At 37.7% G+C, this 26,028-nt stretch overlaps 1 protein-coding gene across 3 annotated transcripts in view; it reads right to left on the bottom strand.

Annotated features, from left to right (window-relative positions):
• Nucleotides 1–1,791: 1,791 nt before the first annotated feature.
• Nucleotides 1,792–26,028, bottom strand: part of LOC119695642 (serine/threonine-protein kinase Sgk3) — a 55,774-nt gene continuing 31,537 nt past the window's right edge. For all 3 annotated transcript variants that reach the window (XM_038124542.1, XM_038124550.1, XM_038124558.1), the window contains exons 3-17: nucleotides 23,059–23,142; nucleotides 21,070–21,142; nucleotides 18,186–18,261; nucleotides 12,418–12,505; nucleotides 10,499–10,548; nucleotides 9,376–9,433; nucleotides 8,506–8,589; nucleotides 8,277–8,408; nucleotides 7,013–7,125; nucleotides 6,766–6,802; nucleotides 6,567–6,653; nucleotides 5,749–5,844; nucleotides 4,766–4,921; nucleotides 3,650–3,739; nucleotides 1,792–3,192 (exon numbers count right to left, since the gene is read on the bottom strand). In XM_038124542.1, coding sequence (XP_037980470.1) covers nucleotides 3,022–3,192; nucleotides 3,650–3,739; nucleotides 4,766–4,921; nucleotides 5,749–5,844; nucleotides 6,567–6,653; nucleotides 6,766–6,802; nucleotides 7,013–7,125; nucleotides 8,277–8,408; nucleotides 8,506–8,589; nucleotides 9,376–9,433; nucleotides 10,499–10,548; nucleotides 12,418–12,505; nucleotides 18,186–18,261; nucleotides 21,070–21,142; nucleotides 23,059–23,142 — 1,395 coding nt within the window. In that variant the 3' untranslated portion in view covers nucleotides 1,792–3,021. The remainder of the gene's footprint in view (nucleotides 3,193–3,649; nucleotides 3,740–4,765; nucleotides 4,922–5,748; nucleotides 5,845–6,566; nucleotides 6,654–6,765; nucleotides 6,803–7,012; nucleotides 7,126–8,276; nucleotides 8,409–8,505; nucleotides 8,590–9,375; nucleotides 9,434–10,498; nucleotides 10,549–12,417; nucleotides 12,506–18,185; nucleotides 18,262–21,069; nucleotides 21,143–23,058; nucleotides 23,143–26,028) is intronic.

The following is a 26,028-nucleotide window of genomic DNA, read 5'->3' as shown; positions in this document are numbered from 1 at the left end:
CTGCACATTTAACTGTTGCCTTTAGCATGGCAGGCACTCCCAAACTTAGCTCTCCAGGAGAGCACCTCTGAACTCAATTTGTGTCGTACTTCAGTTCACATTTTTACAACCATCGTGCTTCTCAGTCAGTCCATCTTTCCTGCGGTCTCTCGTTCCCCCACTTAGGCCGAGAGATCGGAGACCACACGAGCAGCACCGCTCCTGGCCTCCACAGCTCCGGAGAAAGGCCTGCTCCTCACGGGGTGCTTGGGCTCCCTCTCTTCAAGGGGAGCAACAATCAATCCCCTTCTGTTACAGAGAGGCAGAACAACAGCCCTGCACTAGTCACAAAAAGGCAATTTTTGCCTCCCTCTATTACTTACCAGCCAAAACAGGAAAGGAGTAGCACAGGTGGTTCCTGTGCAGGTCCACTCTCCTCTCTAGGCTTTACCACGTTTTTCAGGTATCACTTTTCGAAGTTCAGCCCTGGATGAGGCAGCTACAATACTCCAAACGCATGTCTTACTTTGGGAACCATCCTCATGGGATGCACAGAGATGTGGAACCCGAGCACTGGGTACAGAAATACTGTGAGGCTTTACTGCCCGATGTTGTACAGTCTGTTAACCTTTAGTTCAAAGAACTTAAATACTTCAAGTGATGTGCTGAACACATTCACACTTTGCCAAAAAGGCAGACTCTGCTGAAGGGAAAAGCTTAATAAGCAATTACTAAGCTGCTCTCCCAGAAATAACTTCAACTGCCACACTAGTTTTTTAAAGAACCGCTGAATTCTGACAAAATCCCAAAAAACAACAAACAACAACAACAACAACAAGCCCTTCATTCAGTCAGGCATCTAGGTATGAACATCTTGGAATTCAAGGCAAAAGTTAAAAAGGGTGCTAGTTCCCACAACAATTTCTGAAATATTCCCTCTCCTTCCCATCCCTCTACAGCACTGTACCCCCCTTGCCATAAAAAGAAGATAGTTACAGTAGCCACATAATTACACAATAATTTCAGGAGCATACAGACTAAAAATTCAGTATGAGAATGGATACTTCCTTTCATACCACCAATTTGTTTCCCAGTGCATTAGCAAGCCATGTTAAAAAAACCCAAAACCAAAACACAAAAACCAAACAAAAAAACAACCAAGCAAGCAAACCAACCAAAACACAAAACCCCAAAAAACCCAAAAACCAAAATAACTGACAACTGCCTCCCCCCACCCCCAACCTAAAAACCCCATAATGCCAAAGAAACTATTCACATAGTTGTTGGTTGTCCTGAACAGCTTTTTTCAACCCTTGCAGAAGAGAACTATGGAGAATAAGCGCCAAGACACCATTCTGCTCCCACAAATGATACAGTTCCTTCCTTCCTCCCGTGCCAATGTCAATTCTTACTTTTTACCCAATCACTCCTTCCAAAACCTCATGTAGCAACTGCTAAGCATCACTTAACCACTATGTAGGACACTGTGCTCTAGGAGATACTCCTTGAGGTAAGCAAGAAATCCTGTTTTACTTTCCACTTTTCCAATGTATTGATACAACATTTATTTCAAAATAATTATGATTTGATACACTCTCTCCCCCTAGGTTCTCAATTCTTATCAGATCTTGACACAGTATATTTATTTTAGCTGCTTATTTTGCCAAAACCAAAAACAAGGTGACTTAGATACTGAAATTTATGTAATATTCATTCAATTTATGTATTATTATGATGTATCAGTATCTTACCAGACTTCTCTCAAATCAAGGCATTTAACTGAATCTATTTGTGAACAAAAAACACTGAACGTTTTTGGAGTAACAGACAAAAATAAGTTGTTATTTACAAGTAATATATATAATAAAACTACTACCATTATATGCCTTTTATACACCGTAACTGCAGTCAATTTTTGCATTGTTTAAAAAAATTTCCTTAAACAGAAATTGTTCAGAATTATGTTTGTCCATACACATGTATGTTATGAGAAATACAATAGCTTTTCACATTTTTAAAATTATCAGTGTAATTTACATTTTTCCCCCAATATCAAGTGAAGATTTTAAAATGGTGCAAACTGAAACACAAAGACAAGTAGCTATGAGCACTGAAATACAATCAATTTGGAACATAAGAGTGTTTTAAACTACCAATCTGTGAGAAAAATCCCTAATATTTGGCATGATCATCTCACCACCCACCCCCAAAATGTCAAAGCTAATTGACTTACTTTTAAAATAACCATGATTATTGCATATTAGATCTTTGGAGAAGCAGAACTTTAACCAAAAATATTTTTAATGTAGTTGAAATATAGACATACTTAGCTCAGGGAAGAAAGAAAAGTAGAACATGTAGTAAGTAATGTTATCCAATCCATCCAGTTAATTTGTTCTGTCCTTGCTTTGAGTAATCCCCCATAGCTCAGACAATCCAGTTGAGTCAATGGGTACTTCAGCAAGTACAAGAGCAACAATCCAGTTTTATGTGACCAAGTTTTCATTCTGCAGAAGTCCTTTAAGAATCTTGGTCCTTAACATGTATCATTTAAGTGCTGACAGGTAAATTAACACATATTCCAAACTGGTAACAGGGAAAACATTTACCTTTTTTTAAACCAGGATATACAAAAGACAATTTGCATAGTTACAATTCAAGCACAAAGTCACTGTAAATAAGTACAAAAGCATTTATAAATTTACTAAATTTGCTGCTGTTTGTGCCAGCCAAATTAGATAGGTATGAATGTAAACTCGAAGGGATTGAGGAGAACAGTCAGTGTTTTTGCTTAAAAAATACATAGAGAATGCTTTTTAAAGGTTTTAAAAAATATTTTCTGCAGCAGGAACCAACAGTTCAAACCCCAAAGAAAGCCATCCAAAATGCCCAAATTCTTCCTATACAGCAGAGAAAGTTTGTTCATAGGTTTCAAACCTACATACAAGACGAGGCACTATTTACGCTATTTTGGAATGTGTCCATAACCCTAACATTTCAGTTCAACCCAGGACTTCTAAACCACTCTTCACTTCTAAGTCCCTAGGAAAACCCATCTTCAGAAGGTGGTGCATAAGAAAATCCAACAAATGCATCATCTGCCTCGAGGACACTGGCATTAACAATGTTGTAGTCAGAAGAAACACAAACTGAGTATGGGACCATTTCTTCTGTGAACACTGCATCAAAATTCCCAATATCGTCTGGTCCAACCTAGAAAACAGAAGGATCTGTCAGTCATCAAATTAATACAGTGTTTTAAACTTGTGCTTGTCCTTGAGATTCCAAATTTAACTCCAAAGGCTATCTATTTTGTTGTTATATTCTATTTAAGCAAAGAAATTTAAGGAAGCACATCGCTCCATCTCTGGAAATAGGTATTAAAAGGCTGGGTTTTTCCATTGAGGTTGGAGTTTTGACCAAATCCTACATTCTTAATGATCTGATATACCTAAACAAAAATATGAAAACGTCTCTCTTAGGGAGATTAGCTCAGTTGGTTAGAGCATGGTGCTAACAGCACCAAGTTTATGGGTTCGGTCTCCATATGGGCCATTCACTTAAAAGCTGGACTAGATGATCCTTGTGGGTTCCTTTCAACTCAGAATACTCTGTGATGTGTGATGTGAGATGCAAACACGACCACCATCGCCACTCCCCAGGCACATACCACATTAGGATTAAATGGTGGCGGAATCTTCTTCTGAAGAAGATCAGTCCAGCTGAGAGATTCGAAGAATGGGTGCTTTTGAATTTCAAGCTGTAGCAAACAATAAAGATTTTAGATATTTCATGACTCCATCCTGTGCATCGCAGTAAACATTACTTCATACTACATGTACATAGGGAAGTTCTTATGTGCACATCCTTATCAGTTTGCTTATTCACAATTTACTCTGCAATCAAAGTTGTAGTCGGTAAAAACAGCAATTAAAATTTGTGAGACTGCCGCTATAAAATCATACTTTCTGCTTTTAAGCCCTAAAATCAACAACCCTGAAGTCTACCCCAGAACAAGAATGTCTTCTGTTGATATCTGTTCCTCCCTTAAAGTTTGTTAGTTTTTGTAAAGCATATCAGTGTCTGAGAAGCAGCTGCTTCAACAACTCTGCAATATACTTACTATTCAAGAAGCAGCAAACAGCCGTGCTAAATCTGTGCATCTTGCTCAGTTACAAGGTCCACAGACTAACACAAGGACTGCAAACCAAAGACTACGAAGATCCCACCCCTAATGGATGGAGTACATCCTCTAGATCATTCCTCATCGCACAGTTATGAAGACACCTCTACCTTTCTCACATCAACTTTTTGAAAACAAAGGTTTTGTTGCTACACTGAGAAAATGTCTGCCATGATTTTAAGGCTAAAAAAAAAGCTGCTGTTTGCATGCAACTAGTGCTCCTCTTTACCTGAAGACTGGTTTCCAAACCATTACTATTACCACATGACAGCCTTTTCTTTTGACTATTTCCCGTTCCACTATGAACAGTGAAACCTACTTCTGTGCACTTTAGTGACTGCTACACCAGCAAGTGTTTTTCCTTTGCTGGCAGGTACAGCAGCAACCAAGCTCAAAATATCCCACAATCATTGCTCTCTTATCCCCAGCAACTTCCAGGGATAGACCCCACTGGTGTCTTTACTGAAGAAATAAAAAAGAGGAAAACAGAGACAGATGCAGCAATGCAGCTTCTATCTCCAACTATTAATCCTGCACTGTGCACAATAATTTGGTGAGTCCCTTTAAATGAAATAGGGCTTGATAAGTTATGACATTACTTACAAAGTCTTCCTTTGCTCCAAGTCTGCTTTGCCGATCTTTCTCCAAAAGTTCCTCCAGGATGGACCAGGCTGTAAGACTGATTCCTGGGCGCAAAACCAGGGGCTTATGAAGAATATTATCGTACATCTCAGCAACATCACGGCAGTAAAAAGGAGGCTAAAAAAAAATACAAGTTCTACATGAATTTGAAGCCACATGCAATGTTGTTTCATATATTACATATGATCGGTAAATGATTCTGTAAGACATGCAAGACTACTAGCAGTGAAGCAGAAATCTCCTTTTTATGCACTGCTAACTTCTAATTCAGTCATCACCACTGCCAGAACTTTACACTTGATAACTTCCCACCACCCGCCTCCTCTACTCCTATTAGTGTTCTCACACTGATAAGTAGCCATAGATGCCATCCAGCTTCAAAGCTCCCACTGAACTTGCCTGAAAAGAACCTGAGAATGGGAAAACAAATCCATCTCTCTATTTAAGGTTCTATGGGATAGAACTCAAGAAAACTAGAACAGATTCTTACTGGAGTAATTACATATGACTAAAAGAAGAATAGCAAGATTTTTTTGTTCTAATGCTGTCAAAAGCTAGGAGAAAACCTGGGATACCTAAGTAAAAAAATTATTTTAATTTTATTTATTGCAATATTTGACAAAATTTTACTTATAAGCTGTTTTGGGTTTTTTTGTGTATTATCACTGCTAATTCAGTTTACTCTCACAGTCCCTCAAAGTGATGACTACTGATTTTGCTGAAGTCTCTGGTTTTGCTTTTCCATGAACTGTCAGATACCAGGATGCAATGTAAAATCCCAAAGAGAAAAACAAGTGCTATGTAAGTACAAGACAATCTGTTAATCTACTTAATTGGAGTATTCCAATATTATGAAAAAGTTAGCATCTTTAACAACACTCAAAGGTTACTTCAAATAAAAGGGTAGAGGGGAGGAAAACAACTTTTACGTATCAGGTACATACCAGCCCATAAAGCATTTCATAAAGAACTGCACCAAGGCACCACCAGTCTACTGTGTTGTCATAGGGCTGCTTTTTAATGACTTCTGGTGCAAGATACTGAAATGAATTAAAAAAAAAGCTCTTTAGAGAATTAGGCTAGCATGGGTAAAACCTAGGGTTTAGCCACTTCACAGTAAACACTTTCAAGAAAAGTTGCTTCATAACAATCAAATGTTTCAGCTAAATACTACACCTCACTCATCCTTCATTGTATTCAAAGGTCTTTCCTATAATTTCAAGTATGTTTATCAAGTTACCAAAGTTTCTAATCCTCTGTTTGGTGAACCCTCATGTGTGTTCAAGCCTTCCACATTCTAAGTTTTCCAGTGTAGTTTTCCCAGTCTTTCCTTGGCAATAAACTGATTGAGGCACAGATATTAATTCCCTATAAACTTACTAAGAATTAATGGCAGGATATGGTAAGTAGATTCATACTGACAAATCTGTAGCAGCTGTTACACAAGCTAATGGTCTTGTGTCTACCCAGCAGTTAGGAGACATGGGAGAAAACAGTATTTCAAAAGGGCTGGAAAAAAGAGAGGAAGGAAGAGATGAGTTATGGCCACGTGGGTAGCAAGCAGTAGACACTGCATATTAGTAAGAAGAACAACGAATAGATGTGTAGGGATCTTGTTTTTGGGTTGGTTTCATCTTGTTCAAAGAATGCAAACCTCCCAGTAGTATAAAACACAGTGTCTGACCTTCCTGTTACACAAATATTAATAGTGGTCAACAGTCATTAATTACTGATAAAAAACCCATGAAAGCTGTCAACATACTTCTGGGGTCCCACAGAAAGTTGCAGTGGTATCAGAAGTTGCAATCCCTTCTTTACAAAGTCCAAAGTCTGTCAAGACAACATGACCCTGTTTAAGAAAGAGTGATAAGTTAAAAAGAGAACATGCTGAACATGTGAGTACACAGAAGTGTCAATTTTGTGAGAGAGCACAGAAAACAGAAATAATCTTGCATACTTACTAGTGAATCTAGGAGAATGTTTTCTGGTTTTAAATCCCTATTAAAAAAGAAAAGGTAGTAAATCCAAACAGCAGTCACAAGTGCTTCAGAGGCAAGGGGTTTTATTGTTCTTCAGCTGAAAGCTTCAAGTTTTGATGAAAGTGTTATGTTCAGGTTTCCTGTAAGATGATTTCTGGTAGAGTTTTTTATTTGGTAATTTGTCCTATGTTGAATTTCTGCAGGACATGGATACCTTTCAGAAACTTACCTGTAGACTATATTTATGGAGTGTAAGTAGCCCAGTGCACTGGCTATTTCAGCAGCATAAAATCTGGCTCTGTGCTCAGGAAAGGAACGTTCTCTTTGTAAGTGAAAGAACAGCTGTAAATATGCAAATAGGAAATAAGAACATTACACAGACAAAACAAGTTATTAACATGTAATTTTACAGTGAAGAGTAATTTATTTTGCTGTCCACTTTTTTTTTCTTAAAACAGCACAATGAAATAGAATTTGTTTTTCTGCATGACTCAGTTATTATTTTACTCTCTTCCCTGCTTCTCTTTGGTGGCTCAGATGGATAGGTAACTCAAACATATTCCCTTAAAACCAGGACTAGTCAAAAGGAGCTAGAGTAAATCACTAAGCTGTGAATAGAAGTTGGTAAGACTAAATCATGCAAGATTGCCTCCAAGGAGAATATATAACCCAGTGTCAAATAAGTCATCTTTCATTTCTGAAAATGTGTGCATTTAAAGATTTGCATAATTATTTATAGAATTGTATTCTGAAATAACCTAGATGTAGATCACTGTGTGAGAGGTATAATTTGAGCAGATACAGAAGTCTAGACAAAGATTAAATCATAAACATTCAGATTCAACTATAGTACACACTCAACTTGTAAAGATTTTAAGAAAAATGAAGTTTTCTGGTTTCTGCCTTCAAAGTTCAGGAAAAATAAAACGCCACCCCAGCTTTCCAAGCTTTCCATTCAAATTTGAAAGCTGCTTTGAACTGTATTTTAGTTTACCTAAAACAATACAAAATTAAGTTCTGGCCACAATTCAGAGTAAATGAGGATTTTGATAATACAGTCTAAGTAAGGCACATTAGACAAGAGAAATGCCCATCTTGTTCCAACTGTGACACAATATAATAAATTCAGCTGTCAGTTTCCTTTCTTCCCCTTTTGAAATATCAGCATCTCAGTTAATGCACATTCAAGAGGAAGTCAGTGTTCCATGGTGAAAAATGTAAAGAGAAGATTAATTTGTAATTAAAGTAATTTTATATAAATGTAAAATACAGTATTTGTATCTGATAAGCATGAATAAATCTGGATTGAAGTTGTCAGTAAGAATAAGAACAAGGTCCAAATAGCTACAGAAGTCTGCAGCAACAGCAGATAATAACAGAATTTTCAGAATTGGGAGAATGAGGATCACAGCCCATTGTAAAGGATCACTTCACTCCTCCCACCTGGAATCAGCAGAATAGACAGACTACAATGCAAACAAAACCACCCATACCTCTCCTCCATTAACAAAATCCAGGACAAAGTAAAGCTTTTCTGTTGTTTGGAATGAGTAATGTAGTCCAACCAAAAATGGATGTTTCACATTTTTCAAAAGCACATTACGTTCAGCCATAATATGTTTTTGCTGCAAGAAGGAAGAGATCAATAAGTTAACAGGAATGATTTTGTAGTTAAGGGAAAAAACAAGGGAGGTAGGTGGAAAAAAGACTATTTCTCTTAACCTCTTTCCTATTGAGAACAATTTTTTTCTGCAACACTTTGACAGCGTAGTATTTCCCATCCAGTTTTCGTTTTGCAAGAAGAACCTGTGAAATTCAAAAGAAAAGGAAGAAATCTGATTGTTGCAGTTCACATACTAGGGGTAATATTTTATCATTTCAGCCTAACTGGAAGGGGTTCATGCTATTTTTTCTCAACACAGGTTCTTTGCTTTTAATACAGTCAGTCAACAGTGTAATTGCCAATAGAGTGAGCTTACAGTTCAGTAAAAACTTATCCCACAGTAGTATCATGAAAGATTGAATTATAACATTTGTTTTCCATGACCTGCTAAATCTCTATCAAGATTAATTTCAGGTTTTTTGGGGATAAATTGTAAAGATAATTGAATGAAAAATAGCAACATGAAAAATCGGGAAATGGAGATTTCAAAAGGGATTCTCCTTTGGCATCTTTGTAAAATATCAATACTTAAATCACTTTTCAATGTGCTGTTGCTCACACTGTTCCACAGTATCAGAGGTTTCACAAAACAGACCCTGACAACAAGAGGAAAAGCACGATTTGTACTCCAGCTGCTGCATAAGCACAGGGGTACCTCCCTTCCTCCCTGGGGGAAACAGAGGATCCCAACTGCTCGTAACGAGAAAGGGAAAATCTCCCTTTTGTGAGTCCCAACAAGTGGCTGAGGCAGCCAACAGCTGCACCAGGGAAAACATGGCAGGGCCACAGATCAGCAACAATGAGGTTCCAACAGAACAGTTTATGGGCCACCCTAGAGCAACACCACTTCTGAAACCTCTGGCCAAGTCTCCAGTCACTGTGCACTGTGCATTCTTGCAGCACCACAAGACACAGGAATAAATGCTCACCTTGCCAAAGCTGCCTTTCCCAATAACTTTCAGGAAATCAAAGTCTGTTGGTTTAGCACTGAAAGATATGTAGGAAAGAGACAGGTCATCTGGGTAGAAATGACAAGCCTTATAGCTGTACAGCAGTGTAGTGCAGCACCCTCCTTTTCTTTGTTCCACCCAGCACTGCTTCTGCAGACCTGTCCTCAGACACAACTCCTCTTCATTTTGCAGTTCCGTCTTTCTCTAGGGAAAGTGTTCAAGTTGCATCCTCTGAGTTTATTTTATATACTAAGTTTAACCTTATGATGTAAAGGAGAAGCATGACCATTCTTTCATTCTCCGTGGTCTAATTTCTTGTCATTTTTAAGTCTCCATTTCCCCATGACATCTGCTAGAGGTCATTTCCAGTGGTCCAAATGGATTCTAAAGCTTACATGAGGAAAGGAAGGACCAAATTTGTTATCTGTTCCCTCTTATTTGTTCCATTCTTCCCTCCATCTAATCCTTCCTTGTTTTATATTTCAGTAAGAGGAGGGAGGTCCTAACACCTGCCTCTTCTTGGTGTTTGCATGAATTCACTCTCACTTTTTCCATTTCCCACATCACCACTCCTTTCAGTTTTTCCCAGGATTCTCTTACTCTTCCCTGAATACAATTCTGTCAGCAAAACAATTATCCGTGTTTTCAAATTGCAAAACAAGTTACATCACCATACACCTCGCTATTTATTGCCCCCAAAGGGAAGGACTCTTGTATTTAATTTCTTACTGCAATCTATTAACCACTTCCTCCTGCTAGCCCAGAACAAATCTGTGAGGAAAGCAAAACCAAAACAGCAGTCATCTCCTAGAGGAGAAAAGCAGATTCACACAGAACTGAGAACAGAAACTCTGCAGCAGACACCAAACAGAGACACAAGTTACCACTGCAGTAGTGGTGCTACAACCACTGGGTTGTAGCACCAACAAGGCAAGCTGCTCCCTTGGCATGCAATAAACCAAACTTGTTTTCAGAAGCTGTGGGACCACTCCCCAGGTCAGTCTAACTTTTCAGGTTTTCAAATTAATTTTAATCCCATTTAATTAAGTTTTCAATTTACATTAAATTGAATTACATTAAATTCAATTTAATTGAAACCTACTGAGGATTTCCAGATGGTCCCAGGTTGATATTCTGTGAGGTAGAGTTTAACTGTTGGGAGAAACAAAGAGGTTTACTTGTAATACTTTTTCTTCTCTCTTATCTTTCAACCAATACTAATTTCAAAATACTCTACTGATCTGCTCAATCCATACTTTTACACTTGTTACATTAAAATTTAAAGAGATCTAATATCTAGATTGGGAACTGAAATACCTGGCCATCATCACCTTGTCACAAATTCTTTCTACACACATCCTGTTCCAAGATGAAGGTAATAAAATATCTGTGTTCATTCAGAGAGGAAAAGATCAGAAATAAAAATTGAAGAGTATTTCAATAAACGACTTGTTCCTCATTCAGAACGTAACCCTTTCTGTACTTGCTTCATGAACATGTTTTCTACTTTTTGTTCCAAATTCTTCAAGATCTTACTAACACAATAATTTTAAACCCACTCTATTTATATAAGAGTAATTAATGAAAGACACAGTGCTTTTAAAAACATGGAAGTGAACATTCTTCCAACCCCAAGAAAAACATTACCAACCTTTTCTATCCTGACATTAAAGGTTAAATAACTCAATTCCTGGAATTCCATGAATCTTACTGGTACACACCCAGGCAGAATTTGTAAATTACAGGGAGCAGAGGAAGCCACTGTCATTTAGGTGATTTTCTCCATTTTGTTTTTGATTTAGAAAAGTAGTATTTGTACTCTTATTGTGATTCTGTAATTTATTAGAGAAGAATAAACTGCACACAGATACAAGTTACCTGGGGACAGGCTGCCAGGCAGCACAAAGCAGTACTCCAGAAGTGGAAAATGGTCTGACAGCAGCACTGGATGCCACTACTCACTGAAATGAGCCAGTGGTGCTGGGCAGTTTTGAAAGAGCTACTGTAAAAAAGCCTTTATTTTTGAAGGCTTTTTTTTTTGTTTCTTGTTGTTTGGCTTCATCATTTACAATAACCATAAGGTGAATTTTCCACCAAAAATATGGGGTCCAGGCCATTATGCAGTAGCTCTCTTTCTGGAATTTGTTGTGGCATGGCACATCATTAATTTTCCAGAGATGGTTTATATCATCCCACATTACTTAAAATACCTTTCAAAGGAGGAGGAAACTGGTATCTTAAACTAGTGACTTTAAAATGAAACTTTCAGGACACATGAAATCTCCCATGGATCACACACAAACTGAAACAACTCTTACATCTTTAACAGGGGCTGAATAAGAAAAGAAGTACTAATAACACAACTTTATGCCAAGTAGTAAATAATAGAGAATACAAGCTTAATATGGCACTTCTACCTTCCTAGAAATACTCCTTTTTTCAAACAGCACAGTTTCTAGAGGCTGTAAATTAATTTTCAGAGAATACATCCAGCTATATGGTGGCTTTTTTGACAAAAGAAACTTCAGACCTCACACAGTGTTATATGTGAAATGAAATCAAATCCATCCTTCCTCCTAAGTGAATTTCAGAAACACTGCATTTTTTTCCCCTGAGAGAATTCTATTTCTCCCCATCTTTAAAAAAGAAGAACGCACAAGCAAACAGAAAGACAATTAAACATTCAATCTCCCCTGCTCCTTGCCAGATGTTCTTAGCAAGAGTCTTTGAACAGACTGCAAAAACTCTGACAGCTAAGCTATGACTAAAGTTGAGTTTCTTTAACCTGTATAGCAAGGGGGGAACAAGCAAGACAAAGCCAGCGATCACTTTTACTCCTCTCTGCAGTTCATGCCTGACAGAAAAACAGCTTAAAGCCCACAGTGGAACTGAGTTGTTTAATAGAACAGGGAGGGGATTTATTGCAAAATGTACCAGCAGTTTTCAGTAAATAATATACCTAAGAAGATTGCCCTCAAGTAACTAAAATTTAGAAGACTGTTCTACTTCTGTTTTCATTACCTTCCGACTGCTCCTTTCATCTTCATCTTCAGATGGATCTGACTGGTGTTTTGGGTTATCCATCTGAAGAAATGCTCTGACATCTGGGCTAGAAACACAGTTAACTTCATTAGCACACCAATAATCTGCATGGTTTTCAGCCATAAACACAGAGCATAGGATTGCACAGCAGCATACAGAGGAGTTACTCATCACTAGGTTTTATATTTAAGTTCTGGTAATTAAGAACTGTGTACAAGCAATACTTTCTTTTACAGCAACATAATTAAACTGCCAAGTGTGTTATATAGCACAAACCTTTTCACTTGCAAAAACCTGACATGTTTAGTATATGTATATGAAGACTTCAGAAGGAAACCCTGCAGGACTACATTTAAAGATAATTATCAGAAGAAAGCACGAGTTCTAACTGGCTAGCAGCCACCAAGAAACCAACTTTCTTCCCAAAAACTGAAGAGTTTAAATTTTTGTTTTCTAAAATGAACTGAACTGTCCAATACAATGGGGAATGAAATACATCATCTGTATCCCAAGGGAAGACACGTGTTCCAAGAGATACACCGCAGTAACGTTCCTCTCCCCATTCACTTTAAAGCAGAAAATGGTGATCCTGTCTTCAGAATTCCTTCTGGCTGGACACTATCAAAACAGTGTTAAGAAATCCTTTCAGTCAGCTGCAGGACACAAATGCTTCAGGAATTTGCGACAGGCCTCCCACAGTACCTACGGAGATGCATTTTATCTTCAGCAGAGGTTTCAAGCTCTGTCTTGGTGGGGCTGGGGGACAAGGACTGAGAGAAAGGTGGGAAAGTAAGAGAATTTCAAGAATTTCTTCTTCCAGAAGAAAGGCTTGTCCAACAGATCAAAATAATGTAACATCTTTCTGAACCACAGCACAGTGCAAATAAAGAATAATGTAGTACAACTGAGGAAAAATTAATTCCTAAAAAGATGGTTATTGTGTATATCCTGTATAAACCACTTTAAGAGATTATTTGAATCTTTCAAGTTCCTTCAGTTCACTAAAAGGCAACCTTCTTATCAAGAAGAAATCTTTCCTACATTTCAGAGACAAAGTTGTTTTAGAAGGACTCAGGGCAGTCACTGATAGGAAACTCCACATGAGCCACTCAGGACAAGAAAAGCACTAGCTTACTATGGAGCTGCTCTTTTAGTCTGTCCCTAGAATATATAAAATAGGGTAATTTTAAGTAAGAAACAAATGTACTCCCTATTTTCAATCCATTGACCCTCCACATCTCTGATCAGTGAGGATCAGAAGTAAGAGATGAGGTGTTCATGACCCTTCTCCAGCTCCTGTAATTTCCTGTCAGCACTACTGAACCTACCTCATATCCTAGGCTAGCTGAGGCTCCCAGTTTTCATCACCTACATTCTGTATTCCTAAATCCTATTTGAAATATGTTTCAGTTACCTTCAGCCTTTCAGGTTTAAAGCACAGCAACAAGACTGTTCACATCATTTCCCACCATAATTTCAGTTAATACTTCCCATTTTATATGAACTCCAAATTCTGATCTATTTCAGCATTTGTCTTGTATCCTGGGGCCAGGAAGAAAAAAATCACAGTGGTTTGAACACTGTAGTAATACTGGGTCATGATGCAACAATTTAAGTTTCAGAACATTTGGATATCATAAAATCAAGAACAAAAAAGTTATGGTTAATGCTTTTCACTAGACAGAAAAACAGAAACAGACCTTTATTACCTTTCAGTATTAATTATTCTGGACAACTGGCTGATTAAATAGAGAATGTTGTCATACATCTCAAATAGTTACTATAGTAACTTTGTTCATGACTGAATTCACAGCAGGGAAAACATAAAAATATCAATTCACAGGAAAAGTCTGCTGTACAGTTGCAGGGTATCCCACAACTCCACAATAGCCAGAATCGTAACTGACTGATGTTAAAGTGTTCACATTTGCAATTCTAAAAGCACTGCAAAGAACTACTGATTAAAAATAAAAAATTTATGTGCCAATTTCTTAGGGAAGATTGCAGCATGTTATGCAAAATTCTATACAGATTGATAGGACTTCTATGCTGTATTAACTCACATGGATTAACTCAATGTATTTAAGAATACATGGAAACGATTCCTAAAATAACCTCACCTATGAAATTAAAAGGGTTGAAAAAACCACTTAAAAAGGGATACTCACTATACATTGTACATATACCACAGCAAAAATTGGTTTTGTCTGGATTTTTATGATTGACTGAATAAATTTATTTTGTGGATTATCTCTGAAATACTCAAAAGAGTGTCAAGCTCTGCTTAATGCTGTTGCTTATGTAATAGTCATTCTGCATTAGTCTTCTTGCAAAAACAATGTAATACCACACAAAAATTTTGGATGCACACAGAAATATGAACAAGCCCAAAAGGTCACACAAATTTTGAAGCAAAATGGTAAAATTAATAGCCAGTAACAGAAACTTAACATTTAAGACACACTTTATTGAAATAAGTGTCCAACTCCTCCCTCTTCTTACCACATTTTCTTAAAAAGTAAGCCACTTTTATCTTTCTTCCAGAAAGCAAAGGTTCATAAAGCCCTTATACAGTAAAGCACAGCAACACTTTAAAAGAGAACAATAATATAGTGCAAGGTTTGCTCTCCCCAGCACGGAGTGCAAGATTCTACAATTCAGGGATTTCACATTCACTTTTATATTCATCAGATTTTGAAATCAGAAAAAAAACTGTGACTGATTTTCTTCTAAGGAACACATTCAGACCCTGCCTCTCACTTAGAGAACTGGTAACTCATTTCCCCACAGGTTGCAGAGTATTGTCATCCTTGAGTTCTTCAAGTGTTATGCAAATGTTCTCATTCTTATTAAGGAGGTACTTTGGACTATTTAAAAATAACTGCATTACATCTTTAATGCATCCTCTATTATACGGTTTTTCAAACAGGTTTTCGTTGGACATGTTCTGATAGACAGCAATTAAATGCATTAATACTTCAGTGAAGGCCTACATTTGAGGGGGCGAGCAGCCCACTTTCAGGGGTGCCGTAGTGTTTTAGGGAGGCTCACAGTGCTCACTAGGAACAAACTCCCAGCTCCTATTAAGGACAACAGTCAGCAAGGGAGACACATTATCAGACCTCTACCCCTTCTGCCCTATCCATCCCTACCTTTTCTTGGAACACCTGCATCCTACCTGTGACAGCAAGCTGTCTATGACAGTGAGTTTGCTGAGGAAAGGCAGCTTGAAGTTCGTCCACCTAATTCCCAGTTTGGACTAAGCCAATGATCTCACCCTGTATTCCACCTGACACTGACTGCAGGAAAAGTTGTCACAGGGTCTCTCTCTAAGCACTCCAATATACCTTACATTTTTCTTGGATTTTTTTATTGAGCAAAAAGGTCTGGCTTTGATACAATATTCAAGAAATGTGCCAGACCCAAGAAAAAAAATCCACTGATGGAAAATAAGAACACAGTGCCGCACGTTTCAAAGAATAATGTAAATATTACCATCTTGGACACACAGAATCTGACATTTGTGCTTTTCACTTCAGATGTTCAGGTGCCTTCCCATCCTTGGGAATGAGAACATATTGAATCATCCTTAAGCTTTTAGTGAAAAAGTTCTCCTAAGCAGGACTTAAAATATATGACATGCTGATATTGGTTTTGAGAGATGTTTAAGAGATGCAGTGGAAGGTGGATTTTCTAATGGTTCTGTGAGAATGCACAACCCACTAAGTCTTCCTTGCACTTCACTAACTTTACTTAAGTTTTTTGACCTAGTTTCAAATTTAATTAGCACATTAAAGCAAAACTAAGAAAGCAAGGATGGACTATCTGTGAAGACTCAGTCACCACATATCCCTTGAGTAGCTTCCATCAGATTTTACAAAAAAATCCAAGCACCAAGATCAAAGATTTGGTATTTCTTCTATAACAACATTAACTGGCGCAACAGAAAAGATGACAGATTACATAATTATTAATATGATTTGTTGCAATGCAACACTGCAAAAAGTAAAAGCTAACTTCAGAAAAACAATCACCTTGCAGTGATTAAAAGACAAACAACACAGAAATTACTACAAAATTAAATGCTTTTGCACTTAAAAGCTGTGGACAGCTTTTTCTCCTGCTTTATTCAGTATTTCTTTAAGGGTGGGGTAGAAAAGAACAGTAAAAGCCAAACTTTGGTCTCTATTTATTGTTTTTATTGTAGAACTCTATTTAGTAAGCTTATTATTGAACACACTTTCATCAGCACCAAATACTTTCAGGCCTATGTCTTAACCCTGGTTTAAGTCAGTTTTATGGATCAGGCAAGCTAAATTATATTCAAGCATAAAACAATTTTAAAAGCTCAAAAAAATTTAACCAGGCAGGCGGATTTGAGATTTGATGACTTTTTTTTAAGCACACCATTTTATGCTGTCTGTAACAAAAAAAAAAGCACCATTTTACCTTTGGAGAACAAATATTGTATGTTTTGAAACAAAAATATTTGGTAATTGCATATAGTGAGAACCAGAGGAGATTGGCCTAAATAAACCAGTATCCTTTCCCAATGAAACTAAATTCATTGGTTTTCAGTAATTCGTTATATTAAAGTGCTTTTTATTATTTCCCAAAGAACAGTACCATGAACACAAACCTCATAGTGCTTGTTCTGGTGGAAAAGCATCCTTCTGTAAAGACTTTGTTACTAATTTTTTTCACTAATCAAAAGAAGTATATATATATAGTAAGTTTATACATATATAAAATGCTCCTATTTTTATTTTTCTAAAAAGGAAAGGAAGTACAAATTTCAGGTTGATAGGACATTAAATAGTTCATTTGTTGTGAAAAAAGAAAATCTGACTGCATGCTGAGAGCTGCAGTGATATTCTGTTAGAGTTACTTTTTTCCTGTGGGAAATGGGCAATTTTACAGGCTGTACAAACAGGCTAATTAAACAAAGCATATTTATTAAAGACATTTTACTCAAACTAAAGCTAAGTATAGAACTTTACCATTTTACCAGTTCAAGCAACCTAGAAAGCTGCATGGATTTAGTTGAAACTGATTACAGCTTTGGACTGAAAGAAGGCACCTGTTTGCCCTGCAGTGAGTTCACACACCAAGTGCTGCTCTCCAGATTTACCTGGAGCTGACCCTGTCCTAACGCCCCCTCCCATTCACCACTGGTAGTGGTGAACACACCTGCAGTTCCTCTGCTGGGAAGAGTTCAGGTACAAGCTTATCCATCATTTCCTTTAGGCAGCTCAGCTTGGTTGTTCCAAACCATCTCAGCAAGCCAATTAAGCCACTTGGTTATCGTGCTTTAAACAAGTTCTAGAGCACACACAAACTGCTCTTAACAAAAAAAAGGATGCAGGCAGTGACTGACTGCCAGCAACACAGCAGCAAGTGACAGCAGGGCTCTCAAACAGTACAGCCACTGACAAAAACAAACACCTGCCCAGCACAGCAACAGTTTACAGTGGAATCTGCACCCCTGGAATTAGGAACAGTTAATTGCCTGCAAATTGATTTGTAGGTTGGTTTTCAGAAAACAAAAACACTTTTATACTCTTCAGTCTGTAGATTTTTCCTGAATGGATGGCCTTATAAAGTTTATTTTTTTTTATACTGAAGAGCTCTGAACAGGTAAAATACATTTTCTGGTTAAATACCTAATTTGCAATTTTGCATTTAACATATCTTTTCATCTCATGTCTTTTCAACAGCCCTTATAAAACAGAAATGAAACTACTTACTGGTTGCATAGCTCTGGCTGTCTAACTAAATTTTGAATGAATTCATTCAGTCCTGCTCTTCTCTGTTTAATAAAATCTGAAAAAAACAGATTTATTAGAATCATCAGTCAGCTTGTGAAAAATACTTCTTTTCTTATTCAGGTTTTCTAGGATTTAAAACAGCAGTTAAAAGGAGACTAGCCCATGACTAATTTAGAACAGGATTGGTTCTACATATGAAAACTGCAAGCTTTACACATTGAACTGAGCTGAGAGAATAAATTTCAGTGTCTCTGTAACGCTACTTAAAAATGTTGAAAGCCGGGTGGATTAGAAGTGCCACCCTGTGCTTCAATAACAATGTATGTGTAACTGCAGCAAAGACTGCACAGGTGAGCCCTTCAGCACCTGATTCCACAGAAACAAAACCCCCAAGAAGCCACAGGCAAAACCTGACATCAGTTGCACAAGTCAAGTTTTTACATGAACAGTCCCACCAAGCAGCATATTTCCATAATGTATGTATGGCAGGGGGAAAATTGCACAATTCATCCTGCCATCAGGCACTCAGATAAAGCCATCAAAGATAACAAAATAAAATACTTTCCTTTAGATTTTGGACATCAACATTAAAAAAAGATAATCCTCAGAATCCCTTCCCCTGTCTAAAGCTTAAGACATGTAACTGTTCTGTAATAAGATGGAAAGACACACAAAGGATTTAGAATAGAAATCGAGTTCTAACATAAAATAAAGCATAAAATGGAATAATCCTATCTTTCATTACTCATATCAAGAATAATTTGTATGGAAGAAAAAAAGAATATTTAACTCTAGCACTAACTTTTAAGGCATTTCAATGACTGTCATATCCAGATTACTGACAATTATTAAAATTCTAAATTAAAATTAAGTTTTAATTAACAGCTGTACTTAAAATATTAAGAAAAATGTCTGTATTGTTTCAGGGATATAATCCCTGAACCCCTCCTGGGGTATTTAATAATTCCAATTACTGACATCTAACAGAAAGGTAAATTTGCATACAGATATATTATGGGAGTGAACAACGTCAGCAGTTTCAGTGTGGCAGATGTACAGTGTCATCAGTCACTCTAAGCCTACAGGGCTACCTATACTGGTGAAGATAAAACACCTGTAACATCTGAAATTTTCAGGTTCTATATTCTGACTGGTTTCTGTTCCATTTTTTTCAAGTTAAAACAAGATAATTTTAAAATAACCTAATGGCCAATAAAATTGGAGCATTTAAATGGCAATTTAAATGACGGTATTTTTGGTAATTTTGGGTGAAAGGATGTAAAGGTCTCACTCTGCTGCATTTCAACACAATAATACAATGCTGCATGCCCATGGATAGATTACAGAAGTAAAATACCTTTTCAATATTTGTAAAATATGTAGCTTGTTTCAGGAGCCAGCAAAAACATTACATCAAAGCTTCAATAAATCAGTGTTAAGAAAAAGAATTATTTACATAAGCATCATGGCTCCATCTCTACCCTGCCTCCCAGCAAGAAACATCTTGAGAACTATTTGGTTTCTCATGCTTCAAGGATTTCAGCATAGTTCACGGAAATTTAAAACGAGTTCGAGGACTTTGTTTAACATATATAATTTTAATAAAGTTTTAGTTGAGGTTTTTTCTCCCATTAGAACTCCAGTTTCCAAATTTTGGCTCCAAGAAATCCACCTGCATATTTGCCTGTACAGCAAACCAGACTGCATGGCATTCTCTGGTCTTCAGCCAGCTCTGAGAATCCCAAGGTCAGAGAAAAGGAACCAGAACTAAACAAAAAGTCCCTGTAGACAAAATACATGTAGAACTTTTGGCATTCATTTACATCTTTATCAGAAGAGAGCATCAGAGCTTGGATACTTGTATTTGATTATTCTAATAAAGAATAAAACAGTATTTCATGTCAGGATCCAGATGATTAAGTGCAACTGCCAAAAACTAGGTTTGTTTGTCAGAATTTTAAAAACCCCAAACATAGACATCCTAAGAGTTCAACAGCTTTGGATCAATTTGTTCCTCAGCAAAGGAGAAAATGAACAATTGAAGCAGGTGCAGGAGGAGATGAAACTACAGACTGACCACATCAGCAAGCCAGGGGAGGGCGGGAGGGGTCCAAAGAGCAGCGGGAAAAGCCTGAAGTAAAAATGGCTTGAATGAATAGTACAAACACACAGAGCAATGGCCTGGCCCTCCCATTTGCCTTTTTATTAATTCATCCGTAGTGCCACCCAGGTACTTCAAGGGAATTTTCAAGTGACTTTCATTAGTATTTCACTGTGTACAGGGCAAGCTAAATGGCCACCTATCACTGGTAACTGGAGCACAACATGCTCATATTGGACAAGCTTCCTGCTGTTGCTCCACTTATAGAAGAAGTTCCTTTTCACCTGAACTGTACAAGGAAGCACATTCAGATACAGAGAGGTCAAAAGTCCTCAAAGATAAATCCTTGAGTTATTTCATTTTTCAGAGATGGCTGTGAGGCATGTAACACAAAGGAAGCTCAAAGTATGGACTACGCATTAATTCTTGGGAAGAGTTTGGGTTTTGGCTTTTGCTTTTATAGGAGAGAGGTCACATCTGACAGATCAGAATGAAAATCCTGAATATAGGAGGGCTGGGAGGAGCTACAGCCTTCAGTGCAAGAGAGGCACTGGGCGACCAAGCAATGCTTCGTTCACTATCACAAGGTAAAACACCTACCCACGCTAGTTCCTGCTCTTGACTGAAGCATGACTAAACTTTGGTTTAGTCACTGTTTTGAGGACCACTGCAAAACTCATATAAGACAGCTTCTTGTAGGCTGGAATAGATCAATTTTCATATAAAGAAACTGACAAAATGAATAACAAGATGATGACATACCAGGATCAAAATTATCTCCAAATATTCTTTTAGCTGGAATCTTCAGGTTCATGGTGGGAAATTGCTTCTTTAGCTGAAAACAAAACACATAAAATTGGACTGTGCTTAGACATTAAAGTACCTAGAAATAATTGCATTTTGTTTGTTTTCTGATGAACAGTTTGAACACCTGATTATTAGTAATTCTGCTCCGCTATGCCATTTCCTCTGCTTGTACACAAGGGGGAAAAAAACATACCCAGAACAATCTGTACTCACTTTGTTCACAATAGACATACCCTTTTAAATTCAACTACCATCTCATCTTCATTTTACAGACTACCAGAGCAACAGTGCGAAATTATTTGCCCCAGGTTAAAAAACCAAATTTCAGTGTTGGTTTTATTTTTCTTTTTTCTTCCTTCCTCCATCAATTCTTTATCTCTTTTTGGTTTGTTTTTCTCTTATTTGCTTGCTTGCACAGGGGTGTATGCATGAGGTTTACAATAGGATACAGGGGATACAGGCATCTGGGTTTTGTCCAACTTACATTCTTTAAGCTTTAGAAATCACAGGTGGTCTACCCCTACATCAAAATTACAAGCAGATGAACAGTCTATTTTAGGATCCTGCACTTGATAATTCAATTATTATTACACTTGATAAACTGACCAGATGATCGTACACAACAACAATGAATTATTTATTTTAAAAAAACTCCAAACCTGGCACTACTCAAGCCTCGACTACATTTATTTCACCTTCAACTGCTCCAGAAGAGCAATCTTATTCTCATCCTTTTTAAGAGAGTAGTTTTCTAATACATTAGCTGGCAATTCTTCCCTTAGCAACACCAGTATTTCTTTCAGTTAGCAGCACAAGTTCTTTTCGGTGTATATATTGTACGAATTTCTGAACAGGAACTGGAGTAAATGTCCTCCTGGTTATGCTTCCCCAGGACCTCACCTCTGCCCACGTTAGAGAAACCAGGACTGAACAAACTTCAGCACAGCAAGGACAATTCTAATGGCAAGAGAGCATGGCAAAGGAACAGGATCACCAACACTCCCTCTGAAAGGAGGATTTTCTGCTTTCACATTCCTTGCAGGTTTATCCCTGCTACATGCAGGCAAAGCACAGCACGGGGTATCCAGAGGCATTTCAGCTCAAACATTTCCAAGCTCACAGCCTGTGTTTCAAGTCCACTGCCACATGCAAATCCATGCCCAAGGAGGCAGAAGAGAGAAGGCCTGACTACTTCCCAGAGAGACAGTGGAAGGCAAGGCACAAATTAGCAGCTGGTAATATTTTAGTATGGGAATCAGAGGGGAATTATTTCCTATTTTCTTAAAGCAAAAACTATGGTGTCTAAACACGAAGAACTGGAGGAGAGTATGGGCACAGCACACATAACTCATACTCACATCTGAACAAGCATTTACCCCACTTGCCCACTATGTAAAAACAGCAAAACCCTCTTCTAGCAACAAACCCAAGAAATCCATACTAAGTTGCTGAAGGGGGCTATTTTTTTGGAACTCTGACTACATTTTTTGGTGCAAAAAATCATACCTGCTATGAAACTGCAGGTATGAACTGCCATCAATGACTGACTACAAAGTTTCTATTAAGAAACAAGGATTTGTTCATTGCTTTCAGTACTTCAAAGAAAAACACTTCCTTAGGAGGAGCATATCTATCTATATGTTTTGTGGGGCTTTTTATCATGAACAAAAGCACATTTTATATGTTTTGACAACAACTAAGCTGGAAGTTTCATTAAGCTATGATCCCAAGGAACCATAAAAATCATGACAAATAAGTGGATTTTGAGTCTGAAATTCAAACAAACCGAAGTTTAAAAAATCCACTCCATCATTTTCTTTGATTAGACTCCTATGGTTATTAAATGTTGACTCAAACTCCTCAAGAGAGGATTAACTCAAACTATAACACCGCAAGCGTTACTCTGCTATTCTGGCATGATTTCATAGCTTGCATTTTGCTTACCGTATTGTAGAGTTTGTCAAACTCTGCATACCGTCGAAAGACAAACCACTCATTTCTGCCAACAGAGACCAACACTTTGTAAACCTGTAGGAACAAGGACAGTGTTACTGCCCACAAAGTTTAGTACAACTTCTCGGGTTTAATCTCGTGGTGAATGTAAGGGCAGGTTGTTAAATTTATTGTGTAAATGCACTTATTGAACCATGTATTTCTTATAGCTAAGTCACACAGACATCAACAGAAATGACTGAAAGAACAACTAAAAGAATCTGGTTCTTTGCAGAAAATTTTTTTAAACACCAGGTAAGCAAAAATTAACACCAAAATTTTCATTAACACCGAAAGTTTCATAAATCAGTTAATATCCAAAAAGAACACCTGGCCATCAGATAGTAGTCTATTAAAATTTAATATGAAATTTTTAACAACTCAATAATCCATAATAAAAACTAATATTAAAGAAGCAAAGGATTAAAAAATACAGAAGACTGCCTTCACCAAAACCTAAAGAGAAAGTACATATGGAAGGTATGAAGATAACTGTTCGTTTGAACACCTTGAATACAGAAGAATCCTGGCTGATGGCACAATTGTTCAGGGAGGAAGAAGTGGTGCTGTGGCTGAAATACAGCCTATTTAACATAATACACAGCACTGGGATGAAGGGAGGTATAGCTGGAACCTGCTGCACACTTCAATCCTTTCAAATGCCATGCCACCGAGGACTTCAGTAACTACACACATTGGCAGTCCCTGGATTCATAAACCTGGTGGGCAGCTGTGTGTCCAGCAGGCTTCTCCTGTCCCTCAGGCAATTAGCTGTCTTCACTTCTCTACCTTCTTGGGCTTCCAGAAGAAGCTCAGCTATTCCTTCAGGGAAGAGGATGGGCACAGCAAGGAAATGAGCGCAGAGCACTGCTAATTCCCCATGCAGACTCCTGGACCAATGCCCCAGTCTCCCTTCTGCCCTGCAACAGCACCTTGGCTCTCTCTCTAACTCCCACAATGGAAGTGGCAGCCACCACCCTCGGTTCCTCAGCCTGAGGGCTGCAGTCAGGCTGTGCTATCTGCTCACATAAGCTGTTCCCAGTCCCAGGCCCGGGGGTGCATAGGAAGCTGGATGGAAGCATCCAGCAGAATGCTGATGAGACTTTCTAAGAAAACCCACTTTGCCTCATACTGCTAAACAACTGTTAGCATAAAACCTACCCACCTCCCTTCTAGATCCTCCCTACGCTGTAGGCAGCGAAAGCTTCAGCTGCAGAACTTAAGCACTGTCCTTGTGAACTGGGTCTCTTATAGAGCAATCAAATCCTGCAAGCAATGTTCAAACACAAAACACCCCTGCTCCCCATCGCTGCACAGCACATCAATGCCAACACACTTGAGCAGAGGGCCAAGGTAGCTGGGCAGAAGCACAGACAGCAGAGTGCACAGGCAAGCATAACTCAGGATACAAGATGATATCCACCTCCTTGGCAACTGCTAAATTTAAACAGTTTTGTTCTCAGAGTAGCTGTAGAACAATGACACAATCAACATTTTTTACACAAGAGAGCATAAAAAACCTGTATGAGGTCATCCAGCTCATATCACTAACAAAGCTCTTGCACACCCCAACCAAGGTAAAGCTGTAAGTCCAACAGTTGTGGACACACTGAGTGGTAAGAAAACACACAATATCCACTAAGAATCTGATAAAAACTAAAACCATGACATGTCAGGGCTGTCTTACTACTTTCAGCTACACCTATGTAATGATTAGAGAGATGTGCAATGCTTATTTCTAGAAAGGTGGAGGGGAGGAATGTAGACTTACTTAGATAATAACCTTTTCATGTCTAATTATTCCTAATCCAAATTTGGTCTTAGAAAACTCCTTAAACATCACAACTCATAGTATGTGGGTAAAAACCACAAAGCTTTGAGAAAATATAAAGGAAGAAAAATAAACAGAATTCCTGAAAACATCACCATAAAATGTCTTCCTAGATACAGACAAGACAGGATCCAGCTATTTCTGGACGCAGTAGAATTTCTTCACAAAAGAAGTCACTGAAATTAAAAGCCTTCACCTCTGTTTGTGGTAGCTCATGCTCCTGGATTAAATGCTTGATTTTTATTAAACAAAATAAAAATAAAAAGGTAGGCTGTTTTCCAATTTTGACAGAGCAATCATTGAGAAAGTAAGGAAACTATTTATTGTCAACAAATAAAAACAACTCCCAATTTCCACAGGGCTGGGGATTAATATTATACATCACAGGTCTGAGACAAAGTTTTTAGATTTAATCAGGCAAACAGCACTCTTGAAAGAGATTTTTTAATAAGCCTGTATATGATCTTGGTGTAAAGGGAGATGAGAACAGGTCAGAAGAGAAAATTAAGCCTCAGACATCAAACAGCATAAGGATAAAAGAAAGAAACCCAAAACAAAGCTATTTGTCAAAACAGGCAAAAGAATGACCTAATATGCAGCAAGGACAGAAAGCAATTAATATAGGCTAGATATGGTCCAAAACAAGGAAAAATTTTACTCCTTTTATGGATAAAGTGAATGCTGAATCTTCAGAAAAATGAGGCACAGCAAACTAGTGTGGATTTACATGGAGGCTGGTTGCCATTAATTAAGTGGGAGCAAAAAATGTTCCCTGTCAGAACCCAAAAAATGCAAACATGTAATCATTTGAAAAAAGAAGAAAAAAATGGTAGTAAATATATAAAAAGTATGCAGTATTTAACAAAACCAACTAAAATACTCAATAAAAGGTCATGAAAATGCTCAGGAGGTATGAGTTCACTTCCAGAGACAAAATTGAAAAGCTCATTTAATTATCAGAATGATGCCTGCTCAGAGACATTATTGTTTTTAAAAATGCTCTATCAGACTAAGTGTGAGGGGAAAAAGGAGAGCTAGCAAAAGCTAAGTTGCACATACTTGTCTTGTTTCCATGCCAGCATTAAGTGAGC

Source organism: Motacilla alba, chromosome 2 (genome assembly GCF_015832195.1).
Source record: "Motacilla alba alba isolate MOTALB_02 chromosome 2, Motacilla_alba_V1.0_pri, whole genome shotgun sequence".
NCBI lineage: Eukaryota > Metazoa > Chordata > Aves > Passeriformes > Motacillidae > Motacilla > Motacilla alba.
The sequence above is the reverse complement of the archived record's forward strand: the minus strand, read 5'-3'. Positions and strand labels throughout refer to the sequence as shown.